The following is a 22,646-nucleotide window of genomic DNA, read 5'->3' as shown; positions in this document are numbered from 1 at the left end:
AAATATATGCCTCTGCCAACAAGTGAGCAGTTGACATCAGCCAAATGTGAAGAAATTCCGTCAAGGCGTTACTGAGATATCGCGTTAACGAGCTTGAAAATGATTTGTGAGGTCACAGTGACCTTGACCTTTGACCATCAAAATCTAATCAGTTCATCCTTGAGACCAATTGGACGCTTTGAGCCAAATTGGACGAAATTCCGTCAAGGCGTTCCTGAGATATCACGTTAACGAACATCGGACGGACAGATGGACGGACGGACGTACATACGGACAACCCGAAACCATAATGCCTCCAGCCCGGGTATCGCCGGCGGAGGCATAAAAAAAAATCTAAAGCAGGACTCCCCCCACCAAGCAGCCCAATTTAACCCCTGAAGATATTGTTTTAAGATTGCCCGAGCTTTTCCTTAAGAATGTGTCCCTTCATGTAGTCACCACCTGACCTATTGCTGACTCTGTCCTCCTCACTGCCTTGGGCCTTGATGTTAAAGTTGATCATTCAATCTAGCCTATCAAGTCTCCCTTTTGTATTGAATTGTATTATCTAGTCTGAGTCATCCGGTAAAAACCGGAAACGGCTGTTGCAGATCCAACGGATTGAGAACTTTTCTGTGTCCCAAAAAACAATTCTGCCTTGAAAACAGGGTGTCATGCCATCATAGTAAATAAATGTGATGCGAGTTATCTATTTATGTAGCTAATACACAAACATAAAATTAACTAACACCATATAAAGCCATCTTTCTATGGGGGAACACACTGTAACACACATCCGCCGGATCTGGGGCAGGTCAGGAAGACCGAGAAGCCAGTAATTGGATTTGGCTCTTCTGAGAGAGCCTGTTGAAGCGAGGTTGCAGTAGTAAGTATCTGCACTGATACTTACTACTACTGGAGAGGTAATAATGTGGAGAGTGAAACCTACGATTGGAATAAATCATTCTCGTACATTCTAAAAAAAAACTAGTGCATTCTGGGGGCCGCTGGAATCCCTGTGGGTCCCTGGACCCTACTTTGAGACGCACTGCTCTATCGAGTACATCACGGTACATCATAGGGCTACGAGAACAAACCAATGAAAATGTACTTTTGTACAGGGGCAGAGCTGATTGACAGAAGAATCAGCCAATCAGCCGAAATGTTGCCAAGACGTCATGACCAATCACCGAGCATATGCCAAAAATAGCACCTCCTCTTGTTCAGCACCCAAAGTCGAAGGATAGCTCTGGCCTTTCAATGGACGAAAGTGCCAGATTTGTCCGTGTTGTCTAATATAACCAATTTCGAGTGTCCATATTTGTTTTGGAGCGATCGGAATTCTTTGCACTTGTGAGAGACAGAGTTGGCGTCAAACATGCGTAAAAATCAACGCCATCCAAGCAGGGAACCGCCGAGAAAGGAATTATCGCCGCTCATCTGAGGCCAATCGCGATTATTTTTGTCAAATAATTGTCAAATAAGGAAACATAACAAGATAGCTAGCTAGCTAGCGTTAGCTCCGTAGATAGCTAGGTTAGATCTTCACACAAAAACAAAATCCAGCAGGAACGGAGATTGGATCTACATTCGAATAACGACACGAAAACGTAAGTAGCTAACGTTTGTATGTATGTTAACGTCATTAGCTCGAGTTTTGACAAGCTGTGAAATCATTGCGTCGGCTCCAACGACAGCTAACTAACGCTAACTGTTAACGTTAGCAAGCTAACTAGCTAACATAGGTACACTGGCAAACAACTCGCGTCAGGCCTTCCCGCAGAGGGACCAGGGTAATGTGAAATGGAGTTCAGCATGTGGTCAGTGGATTGATAAACACAAAACGCATTTTCAAAATAAATTAGAAATCGTAACCTTATATGCAACATAAGGTGCGCTGTGCAATAACGTTAGCTAGACAATTGCCAAACTCATCTTAGCCAGATGTATCATTTTAAGTCTCTGTTTAGCTTGGCTACTGTTAACAAGGAAATTCTGAATGTAAGTTAATTATTGAACACCTTGGCCTCCAGTGGTTAGTCTGGTCCCCAGACAGCTAACCTAGCTTGGTTTTCATGGTCTACCTTTGCAATAACTATTAGCTAACGACAGGTTAGCTGACTTTGTCATGTGTGAATGCGTAGCCAACGTTAGTCAGCCAATGTCATGGTTTTCCTAACCTCGTAGATCAGTGAATTAAAGTCCCGTTGATTTCGATGTTGTAACTACGTGGTGTTACGCGGCAGAAATGTTATTTAATCGTCAATAAACTTCTGTGTTTAAGAAACAAGAATGCTAACTGGCTAGCTAGCCGGCTAGGTGTGCAGCTAACGTTGTCTTATTATTTTGACAGACACAGAGCGACATTTGACGTCTTGTGTCTTTGTTGAAGCCTATATAAAGTCAGTAAATACGCACGAGATAATCTCGGTCTAGACAAATAACGCCTAACGTTAATGTTAGTTGGGAAGTTTTTTTCCTTTTTTAAATATGCGGTAATGTTTTGTATCAGCAGCTCCTCCCAGGCTCCCAACCCTACTGTAGTGTTCATATGCAATGCACATGCCATTTAATTGAACGAGGATTACATTACAAATTAACTTATTGTGGAAAGAACTAGGCCTAATATTTGACATGAATCATTATAGCTGAGAAGTAAAATTCATAAACCAATGGTACAATTTCAAATGAATGCAGGTATAAATAAACAAGTAAATAAGTCAAAATTGTATTCATTTCAGTTTAATTAATTTTCTGGCTCTTGGCTGGAGCTACAACAATGTGAGCAGCCATAGATGTTTTATGTCCTTTTAATATTTTCGACATGCTAGCTGCCTTTATAAGGGAGAAGCAGGGCCACAACATGTTGGTGTAGTAAAAGTAGTGTCTCGTGAATTTTGGTTTGCACAAGGCAAGCCTTGTTGTGAGTGGATAAAAAGTCTTTATTTTTCCTGTCTTTGAGTGCATCAACAGCTAGATGCTCACTGCTGTTACTAACCACCTGAACTTTGCTTAGTATTTCATTTATATTTTATTAGATACAGTGTATACGGTAGTAACATTTTGTTCTACACAGGGTTGCTACGTACCAGTTCATGAAGTCAGCTCCCACAACAACTCGGATCACTAATCAAACCTATCAATTAATCAATCTGTATTTTCTATTAAATGATTGGAAATTTTGAATATTTGAAACTTTTCCTGTAGACAGGACTTATTGGGATCTGATTACATATTCGATTATATAGTTGAGATGAATTACATATTGGGACTTCCTGTATTGGTGAACAAGCAGTCCAACAGCAATGTCGAGTGCACTCCTCCATCCTCTTTAGCACATCAGTCAGTGGCGATGAAAGCCGATGATCTCAAGACAATGATTGTTGTTGATTAAAGCAGTGGTGGCCCAACAGTTAGAGAAGCGAGCTTGTGACCGGAAGGTTGTCGGTTCCATCCGCGGGACCGGCAGGATAATTCTGGCTGGGGAAAGTGAAGTGTGTGTGTGTGTGTGTGTGTGTGTGTGTGTGTGTGTGTGTGTGTGAGAGAGCAAAAATGACTTATTATTATTTTAGTTCACATACCTGGGTATCCAGTGAACCTATTTAATAATGTATCCAAAAAGAAAAATCTGAAAAATTTAATTTCTTTAGTTTTTCATATCAAAAGTTAATTTAAAAGATTTTATTCATAACAGTAATCTACAGTTTTCTGACGTCACATTGCACTATCAAATTTCTGCCCCATTTCAACCAATCATATCACGACATGGCAGCTATCAATCAATCTTCATTTCGAGGAGAAAATTCTGCAGGCAAAATGGCATCTAGTGCTTGTAATCTGGCAGAATCTTTAGCCCATAAACTAACTAATAACTTGGCCAATTGTATGTAACGTACAAAATAAAGCAAACGGAATGTCTAAGAATGCAAAGACATGTAACTGGCTCGTTAAACTCGCATTCCAGGATAACGTTAACGTACGCGCGTCCTACCCCGGCCCCTCGGAGATTCCAGGCAGGCAGGCAGGCAGCACTCATGCATCAGATTCTCCGCTACGCTCCACAGGGAAGCAGCTGGCTGCCTGCTTCTCGTAGCGCCACAACACACTGAATTCCACTCGATTTGGGGGCGGAACATGCCAATCCAGTCCCCAGAATAGAGAGCCGCAGGAATGAGTCTGGAAAACATCGATGCCAACACTTCCGGGTTCTTCACTGTTTCTGCCTATGGGATTTTTGAATGGGTTTTTGGCGCGATGCTTCAAATGAGGTCTGTGGTTAAACGCAAGCTTATTCAAACGCGAACCAGTGTTCAGCAGGATAATCTTCACACACGAGGACCACTTTTATGAGTTTTGAAGCTTTTACGTGCCGTTAAAGGAGAATTTCGTTTTTTTTTTACCTGGACCCCTCTCCTCACATTAATTATTATCTGACGACTCACCCAGTGTTCTCCGCAGTGTTTTTGTCCGTCTTAGGCGTTGTTTTGAGATCAATAGTGTGCAAGCCAGTCCAGCTCCGTGGGGGCCACGTGGCAGCGTACTTTTCATCCATGTAAATAGACAGTTTTATTCCCGTTTTTAGGCCGTCTTTAATTACTTTGGAATAGCAGAGATGTGCACAGCAGCGCACACATCAACAACACTCCAGGTTGAGTGGTGACGTGACGGGGAAGCCTATGCGACACTGTGTATTTCTGGAATAGCTTAGCATGAGCTTTTTACTTCTAGGGCTCGCATTTACGCTTCAAAACTCATGAAAGTGGTCCTCATGTGTGAAGATTATCTCGCTGAACACAGGTTCGCGTTTGAATAAGCTTGCCCACAGACCTTATTTGAAGCATCGCGCCAAAAACCCATTCAAAAGTCCGGGACTTCTGCATTCCGACTACAAAAATACATCATCCCTGCGGTACTCTATTGTCAAATCAAATCATCGAACGCTATGGCCCGCCTCTCAACTCTCTGTCATCTCAGAGAAGATTTGTTTTCAGATGGTTGTCAGTCAGATACGTCTCCGAGCCTCACGCCACATGGGATCAGGCCGTCTTTAATTACTTTGGAATAGCAGAGATGTTGTAATAAAACAAGCATGAATTCGCAATAGCTGAGCGCAGATATGCGATGTCAGAGTGTGACATCATCCACTCCATTGTGATGTCACCCACTCCATTATGAAATTTGCCCCCACCCTTTTTGCCAATTGGCACAAAAACACATCTTCACAATATACGCACGCACGCACGCACGCACGCACGCACGCACACACACACACACACACACACACTTGACCTCCATGCCAAACTGTGCCCACTAAATCAAGCGTGGTGAACCTTTTGTGGACCAACCTACAGAGTTACTTATAGACCTGCTGGCCCTGCTGGCCGCAGCTAAACAAGGCTTGCAATACATTTTCATGCATTTTGTTTCAGGCAGTTGGGAAAGTCAACTTGACAGCCACCGCAAACTCTCTCTGCATTTTAAGGCCTACCTTATCTGTATCAGGCGGTGATAGTAAGCACAGGTGACCCAATGCATGACATCACCTGGCGTTGGACTTCTGCCCTGCTGGCTAGATAAGGGAGGAGTTCCATGACTGATAATGTTATCTGAGTAGGCAACCACTGTATAGAGAATAGAGATAGAGAGGTAGGTGAAGTTTGAGACGGGCGACGGGCTTATTTTAGTTTCAAAGTTGTTGTTTGCTGCTATGCACCAGACCGTGTAATGATAACTCACTGGAATGCCGAATCAAAATCATATATTCTACCTGTAGACACAGGGCTGCCACGGTATTGGCTTTTTCCATACCGCCCAAATTAGTGGACCCAATCAAACTGTCGCGGTTAACGGAACAACCAAAAAATAAAAAAAATAAAAATAAAATTTGATGTTATAAAATAATTAGTTACTAAATAAGCGTTTCGATTGCATTTATTCCTCTAGTAGTCTATTCTTTATAGCTCTGTAGTCGATCTTTATAGAGCTGAACAGTCATGTGACATTTATTGCCCCGGAAGAGAGTTCCCTGTTCATTTGCGGGAAGAGTATGTGCTTTGCAGTATTTATCTATAAAAGTAATGTTATTTAATAATGGAATATTTGTTTGTAGCGTCTGTGACTTTGTGCTGCTTTTCCTGGCCAGGTCCCTCAAAAACTAAATACTGTATGTTATTTCAGTTATACTTTAGCAGCGTTACTCTCTCATAGAACATTTGCATATATCCATACACTACCATTCAAAAGGTTTGACACACCATATTTTTCTTCATTTTTTACCATTTAGATTCTAGAATGGCGATCCTCAAAGTCCGGACTCCGGTCCGCATCCGGACCAAGACGCCGTCCTATCCGGACCAAGCCCTATAACCTACAAATCATTGATAACTTACATTTTCACGGACCGTTTCTATTTTAACCGGCACATGCTTTATAGTCTTTACGGTACTACTGGTTTATCTGCCAGGAAGCTCACAGACCAATGCATGCTCTGTAAATCATCACACGTGATGCTACTCGGCCAATCAAATAAGCGAATCGTTTCTCTCTGTTGCTTCGTTCTCAGTGGTGCTGCGAGAGTATGACACACGGACGGAGGGGAGGCGAGGCGAGAGGGTAATTTCACATGGTGTGCTCAAAAGAAACCACTCTTACATGTCCATTCATTGTTCTTACAGGCAGATCAAAACCAGTATGTCTCGTGGGAAGTGCGGTGCGATCCTGACCGGTCTATGGAAGCGCCACACACGAGCAAACACACGGCTATACACACACCAGGGCACACTCACTGCCCAACGCAACAGCATGCGACACAGACAGACAGACAGACAGACAGACAGACAGATAGATAGATAGATAGATAGATAGTAGGGATGCACATTTTCCGCAAATTCCAAACTCGGATGATTGGCAACGTTAACAATCAATCAATCGATTAATTGTCATTAAAAATAAAAAAAATCCAAACCATACCAAATGTGTTTTTTCCTCAATAAAACGTTTATTTATGCAGCAGCAACTTCTTGTATATTTCTCACAGCATTGCATAGCATAGCATGTCAACATTTGCCCAGAATCCCCGTCACGGCCGCAGGGGCTCACTTACCCACGCAGATTGTTTATTTTTTCTGCTCGCAGTCCAGGTGAGACTCCAATTTATCCGAATGAACACTTCTACTTGAACTAGGGATGTTAATTTTGAACAATTTCCATAATCGAAATTCTGGAAAATTAACGATCAATTATCGATTATCGATAGCGTAATAATAATAATAATATATATATATATATATTTATAAAACGGCTCTCTCAAATCAAGCAATCTGATTGGTTCACAGCCATTGTATAATTCCAGTAACCGAGTTCAATAACCCATGGCCATGGGTTATTGGTTGCCATGGCAACTCTCTTACTAAGAGAGTAATAATAAGGCTTACCTCAAATGACAACGTAGGAAAAAAAAATGGCGGAGACAGCTGTCAGATCCTTGTGAATCGATCTTCGCTTATAACTTTACTAATACTTCGCAGAAAATGATGTTTTGTACAAGAATAGATGCGGGCTAATGTCTTCTTTGCAAAAGAAAGGCTGTTAACCCCGCATTTAACCCCGCATTTAACCCCATAACGTTAGTTGGTGTCGGGCTTTGCAGAAAGCATTCAGCTTCTCAGCAAGCGCTGAGAATGCAACGCTGCGCTCGAGCTGCCTGTCGGGGTTTCCAGAAAGCTCTCAGCTACTCAGCAAGCGCCAGGATTGGCCAATGTCAACTTCAGTCTCCAGAACGATCCAATCAAATCACCCGCATGTTCTTGCGGTCCCGCCTTACAGTAGTGTTTCAACTGACTCTATCAGAATGACATGCCAGTCGGAGTCGGACTTATAGTATTATTATTATTATTATATTATCATACTTGGAAACCGTTTTATAAAAGCAATATAGCACTCGAGCTGCGTGTGTTGTGGAATATATCCCCCTGCTCAGCAGTTATCCCACTCGGCCTGCGGCCTCGTGGGATAACAGCTGATCAGGGGGATATATTTGGCACAACACACTGGCTCTCATGCTATATTGCTTAAATATATATATATATATATATATATTTTTTTTTTACTCTGGTCTGGTAATAACGTTGCGCGTTCTTGGCCAGCTATAATGGCGATGCCGCTGTGTAGTAAGAATATCAGACACTAGCGCTGTGGCCAGGTAAACAAACATGTTACATGTCAGGTTACGTGATGTAAGGCAATCGGCTGGGTGCGTTTGTTTGTGTCCCCGCGCATGCCGGTGTGAATTCCCCATGTTTAAAACAGTTTTGTTGGCACAAAGGCCCGCGCCCAGCCAGAAAACTAGACTATATGAAGCTCCACCTCACATTAGTCGGCTGTGCAATGGAGTGCAAGGCATCATCATGGCAAGCACAAGTGAGCTTCCTCAACCCTTCTCCCCACTGTAAAGTCTCTCTGAAGGCTGTGGCTAGTGGCTACTAAAGACAGCATCACAACAAACTTATTTCAACACCTCAGAAAAAGCACAGGAATGCGAGCAGCATGTTACGGGCTGCACAAGATAACGAGAGCCACAACACACACGCGCACACTTTTCACGAACACATTATCACCGGACGGTGAAATGTTGCCTTTAGGACACATAACAACAAAACAACACGTGGGGCCACCGAGTAGCTTAACGTAGCATCAACGTTATGTTTCCAGTAGGGATGTCACGATACCAAAATTATGAGTTCGATACCGATACCTGCCAAAGTATCTCGATACCGATACTGAAACGATACCACGGCAAAAAACTAAAACATCAGGAAAAGTATTGGAATAAATAGAGGGGACAAAACATGGAACTTAAAACTTATTTTATTGATTTAACAAGGTAATGCACAGCCATGTAGTCATTTTACTACATGCTGGTAGTACTGCCAGCACGTGTGGCGCTGAACATGCTAGAACTTTTATTATCTAGTGTAAAATTAACATAATCTCTCCTGTAAACATATTTGAAAGGAATGTGAACCGTTTAAACGTATAAATAATATAAATAAAATATATTTTCACACAGCTGCTACACTATTATAGCTATTTGTTTTAAGTACTCTGTACTTGCAGCTCCTAAGCTTCATTAACATGAAGTGCCTGATTTATGGTTAATCTAGTAATATATATTATTTTCACACATAAATGTAGGCTATTGAAATGTAGGTTTATTATGTGGTGTACCCCCCCCCCCCCCCCCCCCCCCATACATGTAGGCTAGGTGTTTTTTACAATGAATTCGTATATCATTAATACTTGGGATTATTGTAAATATTAGGATAGGTGAGATCAGATGACTGCTTACCATGTAAAAGCTTTAATAACACTGGCATTGAGGGCCATAGTGTTATTAAATATTGTACATGGTATGCAGTCATCTGATGTCCCCTCCCCTAAACGTTACATGTCATGACTTGCTCCTTGGCAGAGATCTGTGCTCCAGCACATTGCCTCGTGTTTTACTGTAAACGAGTAGGCTATTGTGACAAGCGAACTTTTTCAGTGAAACAAGTTCGCTTGTCACACAATACTCGTTGGACTTATTTGAGGGCATGTATGTTTATCGTTCACGTTCGCTAACCTGTCGGTCTTTAAACTCTTTGAACAGGTCGGGGTGCCTGTCGGCAAGATGTTTAGCCAGGTTCGATGTGTTTGATCCTTTCGCTTGCGTCACGTTGAAGCACCTTTTACACACTGGTTTGGAGGTGTCCACGGGCTTGCCTTCGCTGTCGGCAACGTAAGCAAAATATTTCCATATTTCGCTTCGTGCATCTGCTTTTTCTACAAGCGTTGGTCGGCTTGCAAGACTAGAAGAAGCCGCTGCCATTTTCGCTGCGTCTGTCCTGTGTGTCGGGGTGCTGTAGTGAGGACTGAACGACTGGCCAGAGAGCGAGCAGAGAGGGAAGAGGGGAAAGTCGACACGCCCCCACATGAAACAGACAGAGTCAGAGACGAGCTTTTTTTCACTTTTCACGAGTCACCATTGGTTCAAGGCAAGGCTGTGTTGCCTTCACGTGAGGTGGGAGACAGGCTCTCAACTGTAATGCCGCTGTGTCTCTCTCCTCCGCTAACAAACACCACGGTCGCACACTGACGCAACCCATGACATTTTTTTAAGTATCGGTACTAAATTAACGTGGTATAGTATCCTTTTTAACGGCAGGGAACCGCGGTACCATACTAATACCGGTATACCGTGCAACCCTAGTTTCCAGACTCACCCGGTCTGTACCACCTGTGTCAAGTGACTGCAGCTTAGCAAGTAACAGCCAGGAAGTTAGGCATAGCAGCGCCACACTGAAACAGGAAGTTGGGTTGTTCTGCCTTCAGAGTAAAAGCATAAATTGTGTCACTTATGAGAAAAAAATATTTTTGAGCTGTGCAGGGCAACAAATAGTTAGAGAAGTATAATAGTATTAAAAAATCAAATCCAAAATCTAATTTTGAGAGAAAAAATCAGAGATTTTTTTTTTTTTGCTGATCCGAAAAATCCGTGATCCGTGGCTCAAAATCCGTCACGCGATCCAATCCGTGGATTTTCTGATCCGTGCCAGCCCTAGCGGTGGCCCCCAAATGCATATAGAGGAAACCCTGCTGTGGCCACAAGATAGAAATGCGTTTGCAACACTTTAGGATTTCACTTAGTCCTCTTTTTTACTACACAAAAAAGGTGTGCATTATAACCTGATGTGCAAATTAATCCATCCAGCGTGGGTTCTTTTTAATTATCCTCTCTTTTCTCCTGTCTTTACTTTCACTTACTGTATGACGCTGCCGTGTGCTGCTACACACTATAGGTCTCTCTCCCTCTGTGTGTGTGCGAGAGAGCGTGCTCTCTCCCTCTGTGTGTGTGCGAGAGAGCGTGCTCTCTCCCTCGTTCTAGCAAATGCTTTGGGGGCCGGCACTGGCCCGGGGCCTGGTGGTTGGGAACCACTGCTGTAGATTACGCAGGGTGCTTTTTCATGAAAAGCACAGTGCCGCTCCGTTTTGTTCTTGCTAAACAATGGTGTGGCACAGCCACTGCCTACATTGGCCACTCATTACAGGGACGCACCCGTGACCTGATGGAGACGGATTTTCTAATTAGGCTAATTAGCTTATGTCATCAGTGATGTCATCAGTGATGATGTCATCAGTGATGATGTCAAAAGTGATGCCATAAGGGCGCACACACACACACACACACACGCTGACACAAACACAAGGAGGCATTGTGACAAGACTGATCAGTGATGTCACACACACACACCCACAAGGAGGCATTGTGAAAGACTGATCAGTGATGTCATAGGGGGACACACACACTGATGATGTCATCAGTGATATAATGAGGCACACACACACACACAAGGATGCATTGTGACATCACTGATGCAATAACATTTAGTGAGCAACACACACACACACACACACACACAAGGAGGCATTGTGACATCACTGATGCAATAACATTTACTGAGCATTGGCGCACGCCAATAGGGTTATTTTTGCTTTTAGATGTTTTATTACAGAAAGTGTATGAAACCCATTACCAAAATAGTCCTGCATTCTGTCATTGTGTTACTTATGGATGGAATTATAGTGAAAATAAATGATTCCACTTTTTGCTGGGGACCCCCTGGAACCCCCTCAAGGACCCCTGGGGGTCCCCGGACCCCACTTTGAGGAGCACTGCTCTAAGCCGTAATTACATTAACGTTGATAGCAGCATATTTGTATATGAAAGTGATCTGATCTCAGAGCTGCACTCAGGCACTCGGCAGCATTATGCAATCTCTGACCTCCACTTCTGTCTTCAGAGCCAGTGGTTTCTGGCAGCCACGTGCACCCTAGCATGGCGGGGGTGTTGGTTTCGGCCTGTGGTTACAACACGGTTAACAGCAGTTTTGGGGGGGTTAAGTGGTTGAGAGTTTCTGGTTTCAGCCTGGTGTCTCACTAAAGCTGCTTTCTATTGTGTTGTGCCTTTGCCAGCAGTATACTGCACCATTGCCAGTCGGAGAAATGTGTCTAGCAGAGATGTGGACTTGGACTCGAGTCGACCTGAGTCACTGTTTTGACGACTTGCAGCTTGACTTGACAAAGAAGTAATTACTAAGTTGAGACTAGGGTGGAGGTGGGTACTTTTGACATTTGACTAGGGCTGGACGATATGACGATATATTTCGTCTAGACGATAGAAAATGTATTTCGTTTAATATGAAGCTCTATCGTTTATATCGCGTGTCGCAAATCACACTCTTTCTTTACAGCAATATTGTCCGTCATTTGGATGACGCTGTGCTTTCGTCATTCTGTTTTCTTTTTTACTCACATCCACCACACACGCACCAGACTCTGTGTCAACAAGCCCCTTGCATCCCTTATAAGTGGCACAAATCAGCCGGTGAGTAGACTAAAGAGCAGGGAGATGTTACCTCCACTCCATCCGCCTAGTCTACCCAGGCATTTGCGCTGTGTTAAGTCCACGTTTGATCCATATTTGCGTGTGTCCTCCTAACGTTAAACCTGGCAAAACATCTCCTCCCATCCCCTCATCATCCCAAGGAAATCCATTGAGCCGACAACAAAACGTCTATCGTTAGCTTTAGCTTATAGCTTTCCCTGGGTTTAAGAGTTGTGTTGGATAACCGTGAAATCCCGTAGTGGAATGTTTTTGTTGAGTGAACTGAACTGGTAACAGGAAATCCCGAAGTAGAGCATTTTTGTTCCTTTATAAACAAACTGAGAGAACTGGACTGAACTATAGGCTAAATAACTTTTATTCTACCCGTTTTGCTCTAATGTAATCTTTGAAAATCGAACTGGTGGTGTGGTTCAGTTTGTTTCATTCTACTGCCCTGCAACTAATTAATATTATTATTTGTGTTGTAAATATTGGCCATGCTTATCTCTATTCTTAATGCATGTATCCTTGGTGAGGTTTGACAACATTTTAACTGGTTTAACTGCTACATAAATAAATGGCCATGTGGTCATTTTATATAAACTATCAATTGAATTTACAGAAAATATGCTATATCGTGATGTATATCGTTATCGGGATATGAAATGACCTATATCGGGATATGAGATTTTGGTCATATCGCCCAGCCCTAACCGGTACCGATTAATTTCATTTCATTTATTGTTTATTTGATAGGGACACGTGTTAAACATAGACAATTGCAATACAGTCATCCAATGCAGCACATCATAGCATTTATAGCTTTTGCTAGTTTCCAATGCTTGTCCCTACACGGGCCTATAAAAAGGAAAACAAGTTAAAAACATTCCGGTACCTGGAATTCGGGACCGCCGAATTCGTACACCGAATTGTTGTGCACACCGGATAGTTAGTTAGGTTAAGTTAGTTAGGTTAAGTACATACATAAGTGCCTGGGTAGCGAGCAGATGGCGGTATTTGACAATTTAGCAGCTAAATCATAGATTATTGAAAGATATTCCATATTCCAGACTGAAATGCTATAACAGAAGTATTGGCCAGAATGACATGAACATTTATTGGACACTTATTCAGCGGGTATCTTGCATGTTGCGTTCAGGTGCACTGTTAACACGTTCACTGCCATTGACGAGTCAACTCGTCAAGCAGAAACCAACGGTTGACTGCCAATGACGACTCAACTCGTAAAAAAAAAAACGGTGACGGTGGGACGTTGATCTAACCCTTTTACATCTCCTATATAAATATGGGAGCCACCGAACGTGTACAACCCATTCCACCGACCCACTAAGTGGCGACAGTGCTCTCCAGACTAGAAAAAGCCGAGCCAAAACTGCAGGGGAACGCGCGAGGAAACCATTCTCATACTGTAAAATGGATTGGCGAAAACGCTTTCGCTTTCGCGCATTATCGCGCTGGGAGCTGGCGGTGGGGGATTGCAAATTTGCATAATAGATTATGCGTGCAACACACTTTGAAACACCGGCAGAAAGCCCACAATCACACGCAGCTTCATTCCAGCTGAGCTCACAACCGAAACGAACGAGCCCCATGCAGACTCGCCCAAAGAGCAGCCGCCAGCAGCCAGGCAGCACAGACAGGCAGAGCCTCGCTTGTGACAAACGCTGCAAAGCCACCAGAGACACACCCACGGAGGGAGGAGTTTGAAGGAGAGGGGGGTTTCCTGCTGCTCTGGAGGAAATTACTGTTCAAAACTATTGTTTAGATGTCTGACGTCTTACGCCAAAAATAAATGGTTAAAGTGACTGTTCTATCCAAAAAGCCATTTATCTCAGCTTAAATTTTCAGACGCTGAAACCATGCTGTATTCTACTGCTAATGCCTACATAACTACTAACTCTACAAACTAACTCTTTTAGACAGAGAAAGCACACATTCTATTAGTTCTTTTGAGATAATTTGTGTTCACAAAATCTTAGCAGAAAAGAATCCTCGGCTCTTGAAAGATGAGCCAGAATCCTCAAAAAAAACCTTTGGCAGAAGCTACCTACAGTATTGAAAAAAAAGCTGGCAGTGAATGTGTTAAAAAAAAATAAAAAAAAATGGGTCAACATCTTTTTGTGGCGGTCAAAATCCTTTTGTGACGGCCTGCCACAAATTCCTTTATGTATGGGAAACACTGGAATTCCCATCCCTACTAAGGACTCAACTTGACTTGACATAATCTGTGACTTGATTTGACTTGAACAACACAAAATGACTTGGGTCTTGCTTGAGACTTGGACAAACGTGACTTGGTCCCATGTCTGGTCTGTAGTGTCTGCATGTCTCCTTACAGGGTCTGGTTGCTGCCCCTGTTTAATGGGTGGATGGATGATGCAACTCCCCTTTCCTCTCTCTACCAGGCGACTGACTCTGTGTGTGTGAGAGTCTGAGAGAGTGTGTGTGTGTGTGTGTGTGTGTGTGTGTGTGTGTGTGTGTGTGTGTACACGTGCGTGCGTGCGTGTGTGTGTGTGCGTGCGTGCGTGTGTGTGTGTGTAGGAGAGAGGGGATGTTGCTGAATGAAGCCTAGCCTGGATGTTTGCACTGCAGGGTGGGTGGTTGCTAGGCAATGGCAGTGTGTTTGTTTTATTTTTAGAGAATCACTGCTGCCGAACATAGCAGATCTCTCCCATACACACACATGCGCCCTTTCTCTTAGCATACAGTACACATATACCGTAGGCTACTCTTGAGTGCCAGTGGCTGGTGGGAGTAGTGTGTGTTTAACGCTTGATAGAGGGAATTCTGTTGATGGAGAAATGGAGCAGAAAAGCAACAAGAGGTATGAATGGGGTGACCCGCTGCCCCACCCTGGACATGAAATCCAAACCAGCCCAGCGTATTTATAGTGTGTCTTTCTCTCACACATAGGCTGTGACAGTGACACTCCACACATGCGCAGAGTAGACACGCATGCGCACACACACACACACACACACACATACGAGTTCCACTGAAACCAGCCGTGGTCACTACTTAGTTGCATCTGCCAGCCTTTTTTGGGCACACGCCTGCCGTGTGTGTGTTAGGGCTGCCACTTTCTCCAAAAATAGATTTCGAACGGACTTTAATTGACACGCAATCCGTTTGATCATACTCGCAGATGATTCATTTATAATTTGTGAAGTTGCTACGATACAGTTTGGCCGCGCCGCTGCAATGCACGTTTCCAACAGGACAGCTGAGCTCCACGTGAGAGGCAGACACCAGCGGGCTTGGATACTACAGCACAGAGAGGCAGGCGACTGAAGCAGTAGGCTATCACTACCAATATTGGAAGGTGCAAAACAAATAATGTTAACGTTGAAGATCCTGACCAACAATATGTGTGTTGAATTGAACTAGCTGCAGAAAATGGACAGCATTACTGATGGATACTGTTAGATTGGTGTGTTGGCAACTTGGCTGGGCTGTTTCTGAACCTAACATTACGTTAAGGAGAGATAGAAAGACAGTCAGCACCCTATGTAATTGAGCGACTTCATGGAAACAAGCGAGTTGAATTCACAGTTGAAGACTTGTAACGTTACTCACATTAGGTTGAAAACAGGAAAGAATGTGAAGTTTCTTCTTTCTCTTCAAGTTTGCCTATTTATTTATTTTTATTGTAAAAAAAAAAAATCCGAACAGGTAATTAACAGCTCGAATGTTATTTTTTCCCCCATGTTCGAAGTAACTTTTGAATTTTGCTGAAAAAGTGACAGCCCTAATTTCTACTGATGTTTGATTAGTCAATCATCCCGGCACTGGAGAAACACGAGGAAAAGTTTGAATAACTTTACACGATGCTATTTTGCGTAGAGCCAGTGTAGCAGGCAGCCAATCAGATCCTGTGAATAGAGAGCCATTGTTTTTTGTTGATTTGTTTGGCTCATGGTCAGAGTGGTATGGTGGTCAGAAGGGAAAAAGATTGAGAACAAACAAAGATCACTTTTGATCACCGCCAAAGACAAATTATAGGCTACTAAAGCGCTTAGCAGGTGTGAATTTCGGGCCCTGCTGCTACAGTAATGTTACAGTATTTCTGGCCAACCGGTTAGCTAATGCTATTAGCTACCTTGTGCTCAGAGTGAAACAGACTCTGTATGCTCAAAGAGGCTTACAGATGCTGTGTAATCCTGAGCTCTGAGGTTCTTCCTCTGCTATATTTGTCCTGCCGTGAGGATCTCTGGCTCCCATCATCCATAATTAAAAGCACTCCATAATCGCACTAGAGAAACACTGATGCCCCAAATCTGGATTTTTTTTTTTACAGAGGGGCTGAAGATATCTTACCTAGCTTGTACCCTGAAATGTCTGAGCTTTTGATATTATAAAACCTACCATAAGGAACAGCTGTGTATTTGTGATTGATTTTTCTTTTACATTTGCTGTAAAATGACATGTGTTTAGAGATATGACTGGCCCAAATAGTTATACAATATGTGTTCTCCATCTACTGTAATAGAATGTGAATATACAGTCAGGTCCACAAATATTTGGACACCAAAATATTGACACCATTTTCATCATTTTGGCTCTGCAGTTTACACCACCGCAATAGATGTGTGGAGAGAGGGGAGGGGCTGGGCTTACAGCACACACACATGCACACACACACACACACATGCTGAAGGGAAGACAGCTGAGCCGAGGAGAGACCGCAACACGTTAAGAGAGAACGAAGCGATCAAGTCTGGTTGTACTTCACTCGAGTTGATGCTGACAATTCACGTAAATCATTCGCTAGTAGGCTAAATGTGGAAACACGAGCAATTTGTCTAAACACTAGCCAAAGACAAAGTTCATCACATACAAACAAACGGAGAAATGCAGTTTCCGAAAAGCCAGTTCACACAACAGGGACAGCTGCTGGTATTTCAACCCACATGTAGGCGGAGGTCATTTTTCAGTTTTTTACAGATTATGAAAGTGCTGATTGTAAGCTTTCAAATGATGTGTCGCATATTGTAATGTAAAAAAGAATGAAGGAGATATGCTTATTTGAATGTTCACACACATTCAGAGATAACGGCCCTCAAAGTTGGAGAATCTTTTCACACCTAAGGGGGGACTGGACAACAAGGACTTTTATTTAACAACAAGATCAACTTATTTACTGATTCTAAAACGGTTGCATTTTATGTGGAATGGATAGTTCAAAACCCAAACTTGTGTATTAATGGAAAAAACGAAAAACAATGTTTTTCAAAAAAGAAAAAGAAATCTCGTTTTCTGGGAATTACAATTGGCCTACATGTGGTCCCTTCCTCTGGGGTGTGTCACCTGTCAATAATGCCCCGGTTGCGGTTACCCATGATACACGGACCCACCTCATTAGGTAGGACTATGTGAACATGGTTGAAAAGACGAGGGTAGTAAACATTATCCAGCTGTTTGGGTGTGTTGTCAAAAACCCAGTCTGAAATAAATCGACAGAGCATCATCTCTCAGTTGTCCTTCAGAAATTTTCCTTCCAGAGCAGGGGGGATATTTAGTGATTTTTCGCTAAGTGCAGCAGACAGATACTGTCTTACTTTATTTGTATTCTGCTTTCTCTAGCTGAATGTTGGTATTGGCAGTGGTAGGAGATTTAAATTCTTATATAATGCTGGATATTTAAATTAATAATAAAAACGCACCCATTAAGATTTTGCAACTTTTTTCTTTCTCCACTTAAAAATAACGAAAAGAACCGACAACAACCAGCCCCATTTTTTCAGTTTTTTTCTCTCTCTTAAAAATAACAAAAAGTACTGATAAGAGTACCGTTAAAGTCCCCGGGCATCTCACGCGCTCGATGCCTACGCTTGGCCGCTTTGCTGTCTTTCATTTCTGGTCAGCTGAATCTTTTGATAATGTATGCATTTGCTTAATCAGTACTGGCTTTGACCTGGTGACTTGAGTTCCATTGGAAGAACATGGTTCTGTGGTTATTCATTTTTTCTTATATATTATTGCCTCAGACTGACATGTAGCCTCAGACCGACATAACATGGTCACTCACTGATGACATCACATCATTAGGTAATTAGGGCAATCACCTAATAAGAAAATCAGGCTCCATCATCATTGATGACGTCCTCACTGATGACATCACTGATCAGCATTAGGGCAATTAATCTGCCCTAATTTAAAAATCCGGCTCCGTCAGGTCACCCCTGAGCACGGGTGCTCTTTACACACCCTGAAGGTTTCAGCCCGATCGCACGTAAAACCGCATAGCTGTGGCCGAACACAGAACTTAAAACAAACAAACAATATATGTGTGTTTGTGTGTATGTATATCTGTATAAATTTTACAAGTGACAATTTGATTTATGATTGTTAGTTTGTCCAATTACTTTTTGTCCCTTAAAAAGGGGGGTGGGGCACATTTAAAAATGGTTGTAATTCCTACATCGTTCACCTGATTTGGATGTAAATCCCCTCAAATGAAAGCTGAAAGTCTGCACTCGATTGTTTTATTTAAAATCCATTGTGGTGGTGTACAGAGCCAGAACGATGAAAATTGTGTCAATGTCTAAATATTTATGGACCTGACTGTATGCTAAATGTTGTCAGTGGAAAAGGTCTGGATTGTGTTTAGGATATGTCATCTAATTTTGCAGAGGTCATGAAAACCTCAAATCACATAACCATTACAACATTGTGATGCACCACACATTCACCATTCCTTAAACTGACATATTAATCAACCACCTGGCAAACAGGAGAACTCTATAGATCCATATCACCTATACTCTAATAATATAGCCTACGTATTCATGGTACAATTGTACAGGATGGTAAGGCTAGCTTAAGCTGTGTGTTCTTTTCCATGTCCTCATAAGTGATGGTGTAACTTTTCCATGCCTTCCTTTCTGTCTTCTCGTCTCTGTTTATCCCCAGCTGTAGGCAGTAATGGGTGCATTCCTAGACAAACCGAAGACAGAGAAGCACAGCGCCCATGGAGACGGCAACGGGCTGCGCTATGGCCTGAGCTCCATGCAGGGATGGCGGGTGGAGATGGAGGATGCCCACACAGCTGTGGTGGGCCTCCCCCATGGACTCAGCGACTGGTCATTCTTTGCCGTCTACGACGGCCACGCTGGCTCCCGGGTGGCCAACTACTGCTCCGGCCACCTGCTGGAGCACATCCTCTCAGGCGGGGCCGAGTTCGGGCCAGGATCTGGCTCCGTGGAGGGTGTAAAGGACGGCATCCGCTCGGGCTTCCTGAAGATTGACGAGTACATGCGCAGCTTCTCGGATCTGCGGCAGGGCCTGGACCGCAGCGGCTCCACGGCCGTAGGCGTCCTGCTCAGCCCCTCCCACCTCTACTTCATTAACTGCGGCGACTCGCGGGCTGTGCTGAGCCGGGACGGCAGGGTGGGCTTCTCCACCCAGGACCACAAGCCCTGCAACCCTCGCGAGAAGGAGCGCATCCAGAACGCCGGCGGCTCGGTCATGATCCAGAGGGTCAATGGCTCCCTGGCTGTGTCCCGGGCCCTGGGGGACTACGACTACAAGTGTGTGGATGGCAAGGGCCCCACGGAGCAGCTGGTTAGCCCCGAGCCCGAGGTGTGTGTGTTGGAGCGGGCGGCTGAGGGAGATGAGTTTGTGGTGCTGGCGTGCGACGGCATCTGGGACGTCATGTCCAACGAGGAGCTGTGCGATTTTGTCCGCTCGAGGCTACAGGTGTGTGATGACTTGGAGAAGGTCTGCAACTCAGTGGTGGACACCTGCCTGCACAAGGTAAGATAGCACACACATACAGTACACCGCCTTTGTTTCTCTTTCAACATTTAGTTTGACCAGCTTATATAGAAATGAACTGCATCGCCTACTGTATATTTTGTGTGCTACGGACTACTGAGAGGTGGGGCAATAGGGAGCTCAAGTGTAAGTTAGCCAAGACCGCCTTACTGGTTTGCTAGCGGCTATGTGGCTAGTGTGATTTTTGGCACATAGGCCTAATCAGTTACGAGGAAGGCATACAAATTCTTCAAACTTTTTTCAAAAACAAAAAAATATCCTGGTGATTCTAGAAATTTCTTTATAAAACATTCACAGCTTCCATAGCTATTAATCAATTTGTTAGAGAGAACTTTTTCTTTCTTTCTTTCTTTCTTTCTTTCTTTCTTTCTTTCTTTCTTTCTTTCTTTCTTTCTGTCTTCATTATTTATTCTCTGGTAGTTCCTGCGTGTTTTGCGTCATCTGATCCGCCCCCCCTTTGATCTACCTTTTTTGAGAACTCCGATCAAAGCCGATAGAGCCAATATCGTCCGATTTGATAACGGCGCCCGATCAATTGGAGCACCCCTACTAAATGTTGTGTGTCTGAGGTTTCGGAGCCAAACTCCACAGCTCCACTGAGCTCCGGGCGAGAGGAGAGTCAATTCACCTGAACGAGCCATGACTTTTATTTAAAACCAGTGGCAACAATCATCTGCTATATTGGTGATTATATTGCTCAGAGCAGCTAAAAATAAAAAAGAAGAAATGAACATGACCTGCTCATTTTTTGTGGAATGTGAACTTAGTTCAAAATTCAAAATTGTGAACTTGAACTAGTTCATTTTAATCTGTGTGAGCTGAACTTTGAGCTAGCTCTTGTGCTTGCGCAACTGACACTGAAATTTAGCCTACCTTTTCATCTTGAATTGAATGAAAATGGCCTACTGTTTCATGAGGAAAAACAAAGTGAGCGGCTGCTTCTTTTCTATACACAGTCCATATTGTCCAATGCTGTCATTTTAAAAGCTTGTGCGTGTCTGTGCGTGTTTTACGTAAAAATGTTAAACCTACCCATTCCTTGTCAGTCAACCGAAAACTTACTATGCGTTTAAATGCCAAATATCTCCTCTGATATTCAAACTATTCTGTTGCAATTGTGAGTGTAATTAAAAGAAATAAGAAGCACTTGATTGTGTGAATTGATTTTGTGCCGAAAAATGCTGAAAATCAATTACAAAATATGCCTTATTTACTATAGATATATGTGTGTTTCCTCATATTTGTTGTGTTTCTCGCTGTTCTCCTCCTGCAGGGGAGCAGAGATAATATGAGTGTGGTGTTGGTGTGTTTACCCGGAGCTCCCAAGGTCTCCGAGGAGGCTGTGAAAAAAGAATCCGAGTTGGATAAATACCTGGAGACTCGTGTTGAGGGTGAGTACACAATGCATTAGTGTAGAGCAGTGTTTGCCAAACTTTTCTCTGGGGACCAACTTTTTAAAAATATCAAAACATCACGACCCAATTCACAATAGGCCTAATCTATAAGTTATGAGAAGCGCACATTTGTGCATAAATGAACATCCCTATCCTGACCATTTTTACTGCATCACCTTATATGGTCATGAATTGTGCGATGTCAACCAATGAAATGAATCTACCGCGGGGTTGAGCATTTTTTTGGTAGGCTACTTTATAATTTTATTTATATATATATATATATATATATATATATATATATATATATATATAAGGGATGTCACGATATTTCGTCCCACGAAATTTCGCGATACTAAAGTCCCACGACATTGCGCGATAAAATGTGACGATATCGTGGAGATGAAAAAATATATTCAGAGAAAAATAACCTCTGAACATCTGAACATGCTGCACTGACGAGCCGGCACTGATCTGTATTCTCTCTCTATCTTTTTCATTACTTTGCTTGAAATGGGGAGTAAACCGACGCTCATTAAATAACCGACAAGATTAAATGCGCTATTTATAGACTAATGCATTGCTGGCGAAGTTTGCGCAACACAATTCACATTTCCCCGTGTGTTATCCCAATGCGGACCGCGTGTTTCAGTGGATGACAGCAGCGCACTGGCTGTGTGTCTGCCGCCTGCACTGTCAGAGGCGCAGACGGACACTCTGACAGGGAGACCCCGCCGGTCCGTGGCAGGCGAGATGTCTCCCCTCATCTCTAAAGACTAGACTTACAGTAGTCTGAAATGAACTAGTTTGTGCCATTGTTTCCACGGGCACAACATGTCGGGTAAGCAGTTAATAGTATAGCCTACAAATTAATCTCGCTCTGAATGCGTCTAATGTGCGCATAATAGGCTATCTGTCATTAGGGGATGCAGCTCTGTTCTCCCAAAACAATTTCAAATTGTACGTTACGATTACCATGTCTAATTGTACGAGTAACGTTAACTTGATACTACGTTTCAATCGTCAATTAACGCTCCGCAACGCTCAACATA

The 22,646-nt window shown here is 43.1% G+C and overlaps 1 protein-coding gene across 2 annotated transcripts in view; it reads left to right on the top strand.

The window, feature by feature from the left end:
• Nucleotides 1–1,247: 1,247 nt before the first annotated feature.
• Nucleotides 1,248–22,646, top strand: part of ppm1bb (protein phosphatase, Mg2+/Mn2+ dependent, 1Bb) — a 33,581-nt gene continuing 12,182 nt past the window's right edge. For both annotated transcript variants that reach the window (XM_083634601.1, XM_083634600.1), the window contains exons 1-3: nucleotides 1,248–1,589; nucleotides 19,337–20,179; nucleotides 21,474–21,591. In XM_083634601.1, coding sequence (XP_083490727.1) covers nucleotides 19,349–20,179; nucleotides 21,474–21,591 — 949 coding nt within the window. In that variant the 5' untranslated portion in view covers nucleotides 1,248–1,589; nucleotides 19,337–19,348. The remainder of the gene's footprint in view (nucleotides 1,590–19,336; nucleotides 20,180–21,473; nucleotides 21,592–22,646) is intronic.

This window comes from Poromitra crassiceps, assembly GCF_964638095.1.
Source record: "Poromitra crassiceps genome assembly, chromosome: 4".
NCBI lineage: Eukaryota > Metazoa > Chordata > Actinopteri > Beryciformes > Melamphaidae > Poromitra > Poromitra crassiceps.
This window is presented reverse-complemented; position numbering and strand designations above follow the sequence as displayed.